The sequence below is a fragment of the Nipponia nippon genome, unplaced genomic scaffold, assembly GCF_047370975.1.
Source record: "Nipponia nippon isolate SJK-2023a ecotype South Korea unplaced genomic scaffold, ASM4737097v1 scaffold_1, whole genome shotgun sequence".
NCBI classification, from domain to species: Eukaryota; Metazoa; Chordata; class Aves; order Pelecaniformes; family Threskiornithidae; genus Nipponia; species Nipponia nippon.
Genome location: NW_028262290.1, coordinates 103,873,632 through 103,888,183, shown reverse-complemented (window position 1 = coordinate 103,888,183; position 14,552 = coordinate 103,873,632). Strand labels below are relative to the sequence as shown.

General features: G+C 39.9%; 1 protein-coding gene across 3 annotated transcripts in view; it reads left to right on the top strand.

Annotated features, from left to right (window-relative positions):
* COL15A1 (collagen type XV alpha 1 chain) overlaps positions 1–14,552 on the top strand; it is a 163,779-nt gene that overhangs the window by 126,397 nt on the left and 22,830 nt on the right. For all 3 annotated transcript variants that reach the window (XM_087765728.1, XM_087765720.1, XM_087765733.1), the window contains 8 exons: positions 73–150; positions 269–304; positions 4,972–5,025; positions 5,106–5,165; positions 7,279–7,347; positions 7,718–7,759; positions 10,046–10,091; positions 14,187–14,276. In XM_087765728.1, coding sequence (XP_087621854.1) covers positions 73–150; positions 269–304; positions 4,972–5,025; positions 5,106–5,165; positions 7,279–7,347; positions 7,718–7,759; positions 10,046–10,091; positions 14,187–14,276 — 475 coding nt within the window. The remainder of the gene's footprint in view (positions 1–72; positions 151–268; positions 305–4,971; positions 5,026–5,105; positions 5,166–7,278; positions 7,348–7,717; positions 7,760–10,045; positions 10,092–14,186; positions 14,277–14,552) is intronic.

The window sequence follows — 14,552 nt, the reverse complement described above, 5'->3', positions numbered from 1 at the left end:
TGCCACGTTGTCTTCTCCTGATTCATTGAGAACTGCTTTGTAAACACTGTAAAATTACTTTGATAATTGCAGGGTGAAAAGGGAGAACCAGGAGCTATCATTGCTGCTGATGGATCTTTAAATGAATTATTAGGAGGAAAAGGGGAGAAGGTGAGCTAATACTGTGTTGTGTTCCTCCAGAATGTTGGTGGCCTTGTTACCAGCCACCTCTGCTAGATACTGCAAGAGTTCTCCTTGTAATTGCTCTATGTGTGTCCATCCTCAACAGGGTGAAGCTGGAGTGGTGGGACCAGTGGGACCAATGGTAAGACATTTCCAAAGATGAGTGGATTCTGGGGTTTATTTTGTTTTGGTTTTACAGATAATAGTAAATGTAAAGGTAGTTTGTTTGAGCTTTTCATTCCTTCTGAGTAGGGATGATAAGGACTGTTCATGCTTCAGGACAATCAATGTTCTTCAGAAAAGAATGTGGTTGATATATATGTGGTGCTGTAAACTATTCACTTGATTTGGAATTTAAATTCTGGTAGCACAAAATGTATCCATTACTACCTAAACAGACAGGGAAATATCATCAGAGCTAGAAACTTAAATAACTTATGACTCTGAGTGAACTGTGTTTGTTTAGCCCTGAAGATAAAAGTCTGAGAGGAGCTCTAATTGCTTCTGGCTGAAAGGGAATTACAGAAGGGATGAAGTCAGGTCCTTCTCAGAGGTGCACAGGAAAAAGACAAGTGTCAATGATCACAAGTTCCAGCAAGGGAAATTCCAATTAGATATAAAGAAAAAAATTCACAGTAAAAGTGGTTAAACACAGAAATACGTGCTCAGAGAGATGGTGGATTGTAGAAAAGGTGCTGAGCATCATGACTTAACTTGGAAGTTTGTCTTGCTTTGAACAAGAGGTTGTACTAGATGATCTCTAAAGGTCCCTTCCAATCTAAATTATTCTCTATGATTTACGTTAAAACAACTGACTACATCAGGCTCAATTTCTGTTGGTGCCAATAATTTGCAACTGCCTTGGATCCTGGGAAGCTGCAAATGAGGTAGTAGAGTCAGACCATTTACCAGAATCAGGATTTAGAGGCCTTCTTTCAGGTACTTGGCCTGATATTTTTGACTGGACACAGAATGTTGTATGAAAGCACGAGAAATTAGTTATAAAATAAGAATGGTTGCCCAGACTCATGTAGCGTTAGAGCAGGAATTAATTTCTTCTAGTTTACTATTCCAAAGATCAAGGATATTGAGTGTTTCTTTGCTTCTGCTTTTAATGTAGCCTGGTATCTGTTGTGCCTAAGTGAATGTTAGTAGGTGGTGTCGTTTCTGTGCACCAAGGTGTGTAGGAGATTTTGCCATCAGTTTCCGTCATCTTTAAAAGGGGTTAACTGGGTGTGCTGAGTAACTGCTTTCTTAATTACTGTGTATCAGATACCTTGAGGGGCCTATCCTAACTTACCAGAACAGGAGTTCCTTTTCTCCTCCTTCTATGACTGCAAGATGAGCCTATGCTTTCACTTCAACACAGAGTCATAGAATAATTTAGAATGGAAGTGAACTTCAGAGATCATCTAGTGCACACCACTGCCCAAAGCAGGTGTATTTATCTCAGGGACTTGCCCAGTCGAATCTTCAACATCTCTTAGGATAGAGATTCCACAGCCTCTCTGGGCAGCTCATTCCAGTATTTGACAACCTTCTGGGTAAAAGTTTTTCCTTATATTTATTTGGAATTTCTAATGTTCTAGCTTGTGTTCGTTGCCTCTCATCCTGTTGCTGTGCGCCCTTCAGGACATGTCCTTTTGCTATCAGTCCCAAACTCCGTGTTTACTTCTCCCTTTGTACTGCCATGAGATGCTTCATACAGTTCAGCATGCAGACAAGGCCATTCAGAGGAAGTTCCTGCCAACACAGGTGGAAATGGTTACACTGCAGGAGAATTTAGCACACAAAACGTGTCTCAAGACTTTGCTCAGCCAGTTCGTCCTCTTAGTGCAGAACTCCAGTTTGATCATCACTGCTAACAGGGATGATTCATTTTGGTGTTGTCCCATAGAAAAAATCCCTTTGTAGTGAGTGGGAGTCCTGTGCAGCAAAAATATACAGACTTCAGAGTGCTGGGCCAGAGCCCCTGTGACATGAGTTATCAAAGTTTTCATTATGATGATTCTCTTCCACTTTGCATAAAGTAAGACCCTGGCCCAAGAACAACTTTGAGGCAGCTGGGGACTCTGATCGTTCTTCTGTGCTGTTAGGGCACAATGAACTCATACACAAGTTTCCAGAGTTTGAAAAAAATTCCCTACTCATTGTTCTTCTCCTTTTCAAGACTTCAGGTAGACAGAAGAGAGGATCACAGGAGCTTGGAGCACAAGGAGATACAGAAAAGTAGTGGTTTGGCAGATGAGAGCTAGGGATAGTCAGGAGATCAGTACTGTTATTAGCAAAAGCAGAAGAGACAGAGAATCCAACCTCCTGCCACAGGGGAAATGAGAATCTTTTACCTGCTCGATTATGCTGTTCACTGTCAGTGAAGCAGACCACTGCACGTTACTGAATGGGAGCCCTTAGTAAGAACCACAGTGTCAGTCTGCCCAAATTGACTCTCTGCTGTTGTAAATGAAATTTCCTTTTCTGGTAAGCAGTCTCCTGTGGTTTCCTCACTTCCTTCTTTTACTTCTAGCTGTGACTGCTGGTTTCTGTCTCAGGGAGTCACTAACATACGTCAGGGGTGGGCTGACACTTTGACAGAGGAAATAGTAAAGGTGACTCCAGCATGGTCATCTCTCACATTGTTGATATTTATTTGAAGTCCCAGTCAAAGCATGAAATCCAGACACTTCTCTTTATTCAAACTAATAAAAAAGTCTGTTTCTAATAATCTTCATTGCTCAGTAAAGCTCAGATTTGCATATTCTTTAAAGGCTCAAATACCAGAAAGTGAAATAGAAAAATACCCCACAACATTTTGGATTTTCTTTTTTTCAAACCCCATTATTGGATATGGTAGCACAGAAGGGTGGGTTGAATCATTTTGAAAGCTTGGGGGCACAATATTGAAGTTCACATCTGCCGGAGCGCACCAGCAATCTATTGCCTGCTTTAGACACAGGCTTTAGCTTTGATCATATGGGCAGAAATTACCTTCAAACAGGAAACTAAACAGAAGTTTAATAAAGGTCCTACTATCTTCGAACAGTTTCAGCTGCCATTAGTGAACTGTAAACTCTGATTACAATGGTGATATTATGAATCAATATGTTCACATGTTAAGCATTTCTGAATTTCATCTCTAATCTAGTTTTCAGTTTTGGCATGATAAAAATTACAACAATTAATCCATGAATTTCAGCTTGATGCTAAGATAAATCATCTTATCATCATCAGATAAATTTTCCATGAATGTACATCACTTTTCAATGGAAAGATACTACATAAAGGCAAGAACAAACACTTGCCAGTTTCAAAAAAAAAGGTTTTGTTAATTGGAAATTGTATCATTATGGCAACAGTTTAATTCATGGATTGGTAAGAGACTGGTATTTGAATCCAGATGGTATTCCTGTGTCAATATTCTGCTGATCAGATGAGATGCAAAGCTCTGATTATGCAAACAACCCAAGTATAAACATCAGGCTATTTCTTGCAACCTTTCTAGCTCTTCACTTGCCTGTGCTCCCTCTATGCCTTGAACTGGGATATAACATGGCAACAGAACTGGGCTATAAATAAGGATACTCAGTTCTGCCACAGGCTTTCTTCCTTTTTAGTCTCCACTTTCCTTAATAATCAAAAACAAGTGAATGGCAAGACGGGGATTTCCTCTTGTTTTTCGATTGTTTGCTAGTTATCCTTTGAAGTAGCAGTCACAATGCCAACAAAGGTTTGTTACCATTAAAGTGATGTGCTGAAATTGTGGTAAGCAGTGCAATAGCCAGTGTCTGTCTTCCATCAGCACAGGTCTGTGTTAACCACCATATTGCAGGTAGAAATAGAAAGTCTGATACAATAACTACACCGGAAGTACTGTGATTTCTTGGGATTAAACACGTCAGTTGTCACCTATAAGTGGTGTCTGCATGAGATCTATAGAAAGAGATTATTTAACCAATAATTCAAGAAGGGGTATCTCTTAGCATTTCACCAGACTGAAAAAAAGGAAATTACACCAGAAAGGTTGATACATATGTAAAGAGATTGTCTAGACCCTTGTGGTTTTGTTGAGTTTCAGGAAGCTGACAGCAGATGAAAGTTTGTGGTATCCTCAGGTTTACTGCTTTTTATTGATCACTTGCTGGCTGCCTAGAAATTGCATGCTTGCAAATGGCCAATCATAGATCATCCACAGTCCTGGACCACTTTTCCCAGGCAGCCTGCTTGCCCTTTCGTTTTGCAGTCACTTGTATCAATTTGTGAGGCCCTATGGGTCAGTCACTCTTGTATAAAGAAGGATCTGTTCTGTTTCAACTATCAGACCCATAAATCCACATACTCAGGCTGGCAAGAGTCATGTAGAAACCTGTCGCTATATGAATTCTCAGGCTGATGCACAGACATTTCCTCATAGGGCCTGATTAAAAAATAATCAGAAAAACAAAGCAAACAAAAAGGAAATGCACAAAGCATACACCACTAACTGCTTTTTTTCTACTGATCGATGCATTTAATTTTCTTTTGATACATGGTGACTCAGTTTTGAATTGCACACCCTTCAAATGGCTGAGAATTCAGACCTCATTTCAGATAACCAGTCTTTTCCAAGCCAGAGCTGACTGTTATATGCAGGCCTCAGCCTCTGATGTCACTCAGCAGAGCAAGTACAGAGGACATTCTGTGCAATCTCTGCAGACAATCACAGACTGATTTTTAATGCAAACATAAAACTATGCCTCTTATTCTAAATATTCAAATATATGTTAAAGATATGTTCCATATATTCTCCATAATCACATTTTCTTTTTTGTCCAGGGACCAATAGGACCTACTGGACCTAAAGGAGAACTTGGTTTCCCAGGACGTCCAGTATGTATTATGCTCTCAAGTGGAAAAAAAGATAGAGGAGCTTGCTTCTGCACATACTACACTATTTCTACTTATTTCAGGGCCGCCCAGGACTGAATGGACTGAGAGGTGTGAAAGGTGATCGAGGCGAAGCATTTAATGTAAGTTCTTATGTACTGCAATTAGTTAAAAAAAAAATCCTGTTAAAATCCTAAGTCAAGTCTGATTTATACGAATTTCTTTAAAATGAAGACAGGACTAAAAACCTGAAATGATCTAGAAACAATTATATGTTTCTGCAACTTTTGTTATCTGGTAACAATCATTGAAAAGTCAACTTCTGGGTCCATCTGGACAGTTCTTCCGGATATACATAGTTGTATCAGCTCCCAGGTATAACAGTTAATGTGTGATTCACTGTTAGCATAGCTGGTTCAAATAGCAAATGATCTGGGATTGCGAATTCTTTTCTATATTTCAAAGACTTCCTGATCCAGGCCATCAGTATGACCCCTCATGGTGTGAAGATATTCCCATAGGCTCTTAGCTATCTAGCGCAGGTACAAACAGCACTTGAGCATATCATAGTGAAGTGGCATCTACTCTACTACTAACAAGGACATACTTGCTAATACCTACTACCTGCTTTAGATGCCATTTACACGTACCCAGAATAATGACCACTGCATAGATGATAGCATATCCATGCCCACCTACAACCCGTAATTACAGAATGACAAGTGATGAACCAAGGTCCTGGTGCTGCAAGTCTATTATTATGAAAAGACTTCATACAAGTGGTCTCATGGCAAACATGAAGACTGGACTACACAACAGTAAACACTGCTGAGCATAAGCAATAAGTTTCACAATAGCAGAGTGATTTGTGTGGCTGTTCAGATGTCATGGGGCAATCTGTCCTAGAAAAATTGCCACAACAACAACAACAACAACGATTGCCCATACCACAACAGCAGCTAATAATATTTCACCTGCATCAGAGAGATGCTGAAAAAAAACAAGGGTATTTTACTGTGTTAGCATAGAAATGATAAGGTAGGGATCAGCTAGGCATCAGAAGAGGTGATCTAATCAATCTCACTGTATTTCAGTAGAGCGCTTTTTGTAAATTAATTCTGTTGTATGAGTCCTCTGGTTCTACTTTGTTTAAAAGAAAAAAAATACATGGCACACAAACTGAAAAACACAAGTATGTTATATATCTTGACAATAAATACCAGTGAGATGATGATATTGCTTTTTCTGACTAACAGGGAGACTGAGAATTGGTAAATACTTAAGTATCTTCACAGAAAGAAAAGACCAGGTACTAAAGGTTGCTTACACCTCTAGAGAAAGGTGTAAAAAGAAATTTAGTTGCTGATAGTGAAACCAGACAAATTAGACAAATTCTAATTGGAAGAAAATGACAGAAAAGATTACTAGCCACTGGCAGAAAATATTAGAGTTTCCGTTCCTCCATATATTCAAGTATCGTCAAGGTTCATTTTCTGGATTGTTTGCCTTAACCAAACAAAAACTATTAAAGCAAGTATAACTAGACAAAGTACATCAGGCTGGGAGATTAAAGCAAACACGTAAACAAAACAGGATACATGTTCTAATAGTCCTTCCTGGAGTGCTCAGGGAAGATAAAATCTAATGGATGTCTAATTATCGATGAGATAACATGTGTCACCTCACAGAAGCTTGCATTGATGTGGAATGAAAGATAGACATGGCGTGATGCCAGGTTTTTAAATGACACGGTAAAGAGCTGGCATATTTTTTTTTAAAGGGTAGTCACGCCTCCAGTCTAGCAGGGTTCCTTGAAGGTGCTAATTAGTGTGTAGTTATCTGACTGGCACTTGGAAGTATATGAATCTCAGCAGTCTCGAGAATCCCAGACCAGTCTCAAATACCTCATTTTCCTTGGATGAGAGATCCACTTCCTTTAATTTACTTTCAATTTTTAGTCCTTTGGGTTTTCTAGTTTTGGATTTGTTGTGGGGTTTTGGTTGTTTTTTTTTTCCCTGGAAACAACAACCTTAGACCATTTTGTTCTCCACAAAGTGCTTTAGGTTAAATACTAAAATTCACCTGACAGGTTGGTCCCTGTAATTGAAGGCACAGTCTCCCCTCAAGCCATTTAACATAAAACTTCTTGGTTAAATGGGGCCTTCTGAGCCCCTTGGCCTTCTTTCTGTAGGCTCATTTGTATTGCATATGAAAAGATCTGTCTAATATCTTCCTTCTTTCACGCTCTCTGACCAGGGCCTTCCTGGCTTGCCTGGACCCCCGGGGCCCCCTGGACCTCCAGGACGTATAGTTTATATCAAAGGAGTAAGTACAACTGGGGATCGGTTGCTGGTCTGCCTCTGTAGCAGAAATGTGCTGCTCTAGAAACACTTTGCAAAGGGAAACATCAAAACTTATTTCAGGCAACACAGTTTACAGTGGGTGACCTTGCTTGTGTGCATAGGAAAAAATCTCTTAACCAGAGCCACTGTCTTGTAAGAGTTTTGCCCCCACAGTGAGACCTACTGACAGACCTGTGGGAGCTCCCAGGCAGCAGGTTGGGCACTCTGCTCAGGAGGTGCTGATTTTTGTTTTGACAGCTTTGTCCCATCATGTCTATTAGATCTATTTAGTGTGTTATCTGCTGTACTATACCTACATTCATTAAAATAATTTCCCTTACTGTTTACAACAGACCGTTTTCCCAGTCTCTCCCAGACCTCATTGCAAAATGCCAGTAAGTCATACACAGAATCTGCTCTTAGCAAAATGCATGACCATGACAGTACATAACCAAAGTAGCTATATATGTAACCACAGTAGCTTTGCAGCTTTTTTCCCCCTGCCTTCTGCTTTGCACCAGAGATGTGTTTTACCTAGTCTTCAAGGTAACAGATTTTCAAGTGTTTAGATACCCCAAATTAGCTGTATATAAAATATATAACAGAACTAGAAACACTAGAACCTTCTGCTTAACACACTTTGACTACTCGGTTGTCCTAACACTTTTAATGCCTTTCAAAGTCCATGTTTCTATAGTTTAAGAGTTGCTTTGGGAGCTGAATGTTCATACATACATGTACACACATTTTTCAATGTATATATAAATACCGTCTACCTGTTTTTGTCTTTAGCTGTTTTCAATTTCCCTGTCCAAAATAAGACTTTTTATGTATTTCATTGTGGCATGAAAGATGTATCAGAAAAGAAGGATCGTGTTCTTTATTTGACCCTCAAATGGACCTTCAACTTCACACATAGTGTTAAAAGAAAGAAGATGGAGTTTATATTTTCAAAACACTCTGATGTAATTTTTGTTTAATGAATCATGGAAATTACATCCTGTAATGAACTGCAAACAGCGTTCAGTCCTGGAAGTACTTTTCCTAGGGCAATATTGTACTGTTAAGCTGTGGGTTAGGTACTTGGAAAGGATTCTGTCTTTGAGAGCCACAGTCCTCCCCTGAACAGTGTGGCATGCAGTATGGCTGTTCTACTTTTCTGTTAGACAGTATAGCTCAAAATAGTATTGTGCCCCCTCCTCCAATTTCCATTACAGTTCTTTTTCACTTATTTTAGAGAAGCAGCTCTTGACTTACACTATGCTAGATGCATTGATACTCATCATCACCCTACCCTTACTGCTGAAGAAAGATGTATCTCAGCTTATGGATCTTTATGTTAATTAATGATAAATAGTCATTACTCTATGGTAATTTGACATTTCTACAGTTTTGGCCTACCACCTCCAGGCACCATCTTTTTACCTCTTTGAATTCCTCCCTTAAATCCTCCCATTCCCACCGTATAACATTCTTGTATGTTAATCACATATGTCCGTAATCACATATGGATTAATCAGCCTCACCTCTGAAACCTGACTGGACGAGGCCCTGAGCAACCTAACGTAGTTGATCCTGCTTTGGGCTAGACAATCTCCAAAGATGCCTTCCAACCTCAACTCTCCTATGATTCTCTGGGGAATGATTCAAACAATACAAGCCTATTTTCGCTGAATTTCAGATAATAATAATAAGTCACTTTTCAAGAAGGTTACAATCAGTGAAAAAATAACAGTAACTTTTATGTGCACAAGTAATAGAAATTTGTACTTATAAACACCTCTTCGTGCATCTGAGTATGCTAGATAGATTTGTCCTACATTTGTGAATAATCTCCTAAACCTGTCCGAGTTTATAGATAAGAAGTCTGCTGTACATGCCTACATAAATGAATATCGATAAAGAACTACAGACTGAACCCCACAAGTTTTCCTCATGTGAACTGAACTTCTGAAGTTAATGGAGCTATCCATGTGAGTAAGACTTCTAAGAGCTAATACTACAGGACTAGCCAGATGCAGCACCTTCAATTTTTTTTCATACACTTCGTTAGATTCATATAAATAGTACTAGCTAGTACTAAGATCTGTCCATTTCCAAGCACTGTGCCACGTTTTAACTCCTGCACTGTCCCTGTTTTGAAGACAGGCAGTAGAGGTATGTAGCATGCCCACTGTTACAGGTGGCTGGTGTCAGAACAGCATAGACTAGAATAGCTTCTGCCTCCCAGCTGTGGTCTCAATATATCTGGAGCATAGATCAACGTCAGACAGTAGGCATAGCCATGATCTGATGAAAAATTTACAAACACAGTCTGTTATCTTACAGTCAAAAATCAAATCCTGCTTTCAAATGCCGTAATGTAAATTTGGAATTATTCTTGGAGAAGGAGTTTTCTGATGCTTCACTGGCATGACTGAGAGTAGGATTTGCCGATGCCTCCAAAATGCATGTTGTTACCCTCTTGCTGACAGCATGTTGCATGTTAAAAAGAGCACAATCCTGAAAAATCTTGATCAGCTAATACTTGGACCTCGTCAAACTGACGATAATCCCAGAATGTTGTTATAATATTTACTGTGATGGCATGCAAATTTTCCAGGCTTTTCAGTCACCTCAAGTGACCAGCTTCCATTGGTTAATGTGTATGGATAATTTTTAATAGATTTCTTTGTCTGTAGGTGAGCACTCCTTACCCTGGAAATCAAGAAGCTCTTAAAGTCCACAGTGAGTAATTATTTTCTTGTACCTTGGTTTACATAAGCTTTTTATGTTTTTGCTTATTTAAGCTCTTTTTGCTTTTTCTTGGCTATTTCATAACTGGGTTTCTGGGAAAAAAAAAAAAAAAAAAAAACAAAAAAAAAAAACAGAAAAGAAAAGGTGATCTTGCTTCTTTTTCTTGTGAAACTGTAAGATCATATCTTGGTCCAGTCTCAACATGTAGGCCAAAGAACAAATGAGCCTAGGTCTGCACTTTGAAGACTAAGATTTCTAAATTGAGCAGTGCAACACAGTCTCTGCAAGATCTAATCTTAGAAGTCCTCTGTCAGAGCAGAGGTGTCACACATGGCTGCGCCAAATCATTACTCTCTGCTCTGGCAATGCTCCTAAGATGCAAATTCTAAAGTCCACCTGATACTACATCCCACCAAGAAACCAGGTGGTCTCATTCCTCCAGTGTTTGACTGATGGTGTGAAAACCATTTCCCTTCTCTGAGTGACTGATATCAAAAAAACTGAGCTTGTAATCAGAGCTCCCATCCTCTTACTGGAAAGAAAATTATAACAGGCAGGGTCAACACATATTGGCTGCTGGAGTCCCAGAGAATATTGCTGAGGGAAAGAAACACACTATTAACAGGTCTTTCGGGGCGGGGGGGGGGGGGTGGGGTGGTGTGAATTTTCTGGTGAGACAGAAGAAAACTTTCTCATTCCCTCCTTCTCTAAGAAGGTGAGCCCTGTTGAAAAGAAAGTAGTTTCTGGGGTTCGAGAGTGGCTAGGACAAAAATCTGACAGGCAGACAAAGAAGGAAGTAAGACTAATGGGGAAGGAGGATGAGAAACTCCATACATGAGGACCCTGGGGAAATTGTCACAAGGCTGGAGAAGTTTTGTTAGTTTTCTCTCCTTTTAATGGAAGAAGGTTTCAGGACAATAGAGGGTCAAATTTGTGGGGTACAATGATGCCCTGAACTTTCTTTCTGAATCCGTACTGCTGAATGACTGACTCACCTCTTACAAGTGAAAGCCTAAGTCTTGTGCTTGGCAAACTGTCCACATTTCTTCAGGGCTATGTCCACAGAATTAAGTCCATAGAGTGTAGCCTGTGCATTGCTCCTCCTAAATTCAAAGACTCCCAATTGCTTGTCTCCCCCTGCACAGACTCCAAAAGATTTCCCTGTCCATATTTTTGTTTTTAACAAAGAATCCATGATCTAACAGAATAAATGCCCAGAGAGAGCCCAAAGTTCTTGGTTCAAGACATTTTCCTTAGTTCTAAGAGTTGACTACAAGCTGATAAAGGACATTCTGCTCTTTTTAGACTTTCAGCCTAGGTAAAAGCTTGAAAGTGAGGATGTTGACTATGACAATTTTGTTTAAAACTTGTCAGTTTTATTCAATTAATCATTATAGTTTCTTTTCTCTAAATGCATACTGATTCCAAACCCAAACAGTAAATCCTAAAGTCATTCCAGCATGCAATCCTTCTTTCTTTGATTTAAGGAGGAAAAGTCACCATTTACATACAGTTTTCATCCCATTTTAAGATTATTGTAATAGTCTGACCATTCCATTCTTGAGCTAGTACTCCACCAGGTAAGCACAAAGTGGTCACTTTGTGCACCAGGCATTAAAATTAAGGCAAGCCTGTGTCTGTGGTTCAGTGCTTTTGTCCTTCCTCAAAGACATGCTCCAAGGATGGATTCAGTTACATGCAGAGGGAAACAGGTAGCAATTCTGTGGGAAAAAAAAATGGTGAATGTTGATTGAAATAGGGCTGCCTTGACCAAATTGCATGGAAGTCCTTCTAGTTCCAATGGTAGCAGAAAGTTCTGTGACAGTTTTGCCCCTTCAGAGCTTCTTGGAGCAGGAAAAAAAGTTGGGACATTAAAACTAAGTGCCAGAGCATCCCCAGGGAGCAGCCAGCAGCTTTCTTATGATCCAGAAGTACACAATGGAGAAGAAGGTCTTCTCAAGATCACAGAGGAAATTAAGTCAGTGGTCTTTCTCCTTTTATTTAACTACTTATAATAAAAATTTATTCCTGCCTATTTATTATACTTTCAGAGTAATTATGTGGGAAAAAGCAGTACCGCAGCCTCTAATATACAGCCTGAACCTCTTTCCCAGTTCCCATGTTCCTGGGAATTAAATTATTGTTCCCATCACAATGCAGAGAAGTCTGGAGAGTTTACAGTTTAATCAGATAGGTCAGAGCCTGCATGGCAAAAACAGTGCATGCAAAACAAGTTGAATAATGCAGCAGTAGTACATGTTATACCAGCTCCAAACACTGGGGCTTGGGACTGTTTCTGGGGGAAGAGATGGCTATCTGGGCACCAGCTCTAGTGTGGTCCAGAGAGTAGACAGTGGGCTGGTATCAGCAACTGGAACAGCTCCTCTTCCTCAGCAATGACTGAGACACTTGGAAAGACCATGCCACCTTGATTCAAATGGAAAAAGTAAGGAAGAGAAGGAAAAGAGTGCAAGGGATCAGGATAAAGGGCAAGAATGAACATAGTAAGTGGTAAAGGAAGACATCTTGAAGACGAGAAAGTTGTATAAGCTCTGTATTGGTCTCAATATTTATTTTAAGATGACCTAATATACTGATGACTGGACTGGAAATCCATCTGGAAAATAACCCTGAAGATGTTACAGTTGGACAGTTAGGGTTCAGCTTGCAGCTAGGAAAACTGTCTAACTGCACACCTGAGAGATTGTGTGACTGGCCTCGGTGCAACACAAAATGAGGCCCCACTGTTCTGTCAATAGGCATTTGAACATGGGCTCACAACTGGAGGCTGAGTCAGCAGACACATCATGGGGAGACCCACAGAAGTATGACCAGCTTTCACTTCTCATGGCTGAAAGACAAAAGAGAAAGGTGAAGAGGAACTGGATGGAAACTTCCATTGTAACATGGGGCTCTGAAACGGAAGAAGTACACCTCATTCTTCTGTAGTTGTAGCCATTCTGCACAACTAGAAGAAGGAAAAGTTCTGTAATAATTTTTCAAACTAAGTCTTTCTTACCAGTGAAGTCTTATTTATAAGTGGCACCAGGTCACAGAGCATGGACTGGGTACCCAAGCAAGAGACCGCTTCTGTGCTCACCCCAGTGAAATTCACAAGTGTTATCAGACCAGGTTAGAAAAGAGCCAGTGTTCTTAGTGATCCCCTGACTCCCAGCATAGATCACAACGGAACACAGGGGCTGAAGATATCACAGGCACTTCAAGCAATATGTCTTGTATCTGCTTGTTATTGTACTTCAGCACCCTTCCTGCTCATAACTCAGAATAGGACCACCTCACCTTAAACTTGAAAAGGCATTTCTACCTGAAGGAAGTGGCTATAAGATGTTACTGTGGCAGATTGATGTTATTTTACATGAATGTTGCAAAGATACTAGCAATTACTCAGATAGAACAAAAAAAGAAATCAGACCGAAGAACTCTAAACACTCAGGGGTAATTTTACCCAGATATTTTATAGGGTAAGGTTGCCATGAAAGTTTAGCAATATCTGGAAAAATAGAAGGTTTATCCAGATGTAGGTGCAATTCTACCCTTAGCTCACCCAGATGGAAAATTATGCTAAAAGCATTTCTGTTCTCAGAGAACATTTTCTTCATTATTAATGCTTTTATGACATGAAGGAGCAATAAACGATAACATTTTTGACATTCACAGTTGCAGATATTATCATTTATTGGTCCGTTTTGGAGGCTGGAGATAGTAGAAGATGTGGTATCAAATGCAGAGCCATAACTCAAGAACCGTTCCTACACTTGCCCAATGAATTTCACAAATGCAGTGAGAACAGGTTTGTTCAGAGGGTCTTAGGCTAGGTGGTTAGGGAACGGAGAGTGAAAGATTGACTTGTAAGAGAGATTGTCTTGCACATGTTGCGGTTGATGATAAGAGAGGACAATCAGGAAGCCATTCAATGTTCATGAGAGAGTGAGACAAGCATATAGGGACTGGAGCAACGTGCCCCACGTATGGAAAAGTCTGCTCTCACTTTGGGTGGTTTGGTTGTCACTGCTACAGTCTCTGCTGTTTGCAAGTTCTCATGGATTTGTGATGCTTTTATGGCAGGTGCTAAAGCAAACAGAGATTCCTGGGGGCTGCACAGTTCAGCGGACTTAAAAGGAGAAAAGGGAGACAGAGGTGCTCCAGGACCACCAGGTATACTAAATCTGATATGTCATTGATATCCTGTAAAGGAATACATGTTTAACTTACTTAACAAGCAATTCAACAAAGTACTTTGATACTTACCCCTGCAGCCTTACCTGCCTAAAGACAGGTACCTAGGAACCTAGGTTCCTTGCTGAACTGACACAAAGAACAACAAAGCCCATAATGTTATCAAAAATGTCTTCTGAAAATAAGTATCTGTACTGCACATTTGTGAGTATTATGAATGTGTTAAGTAGAAGAATAGATATTGAAATGTAACTG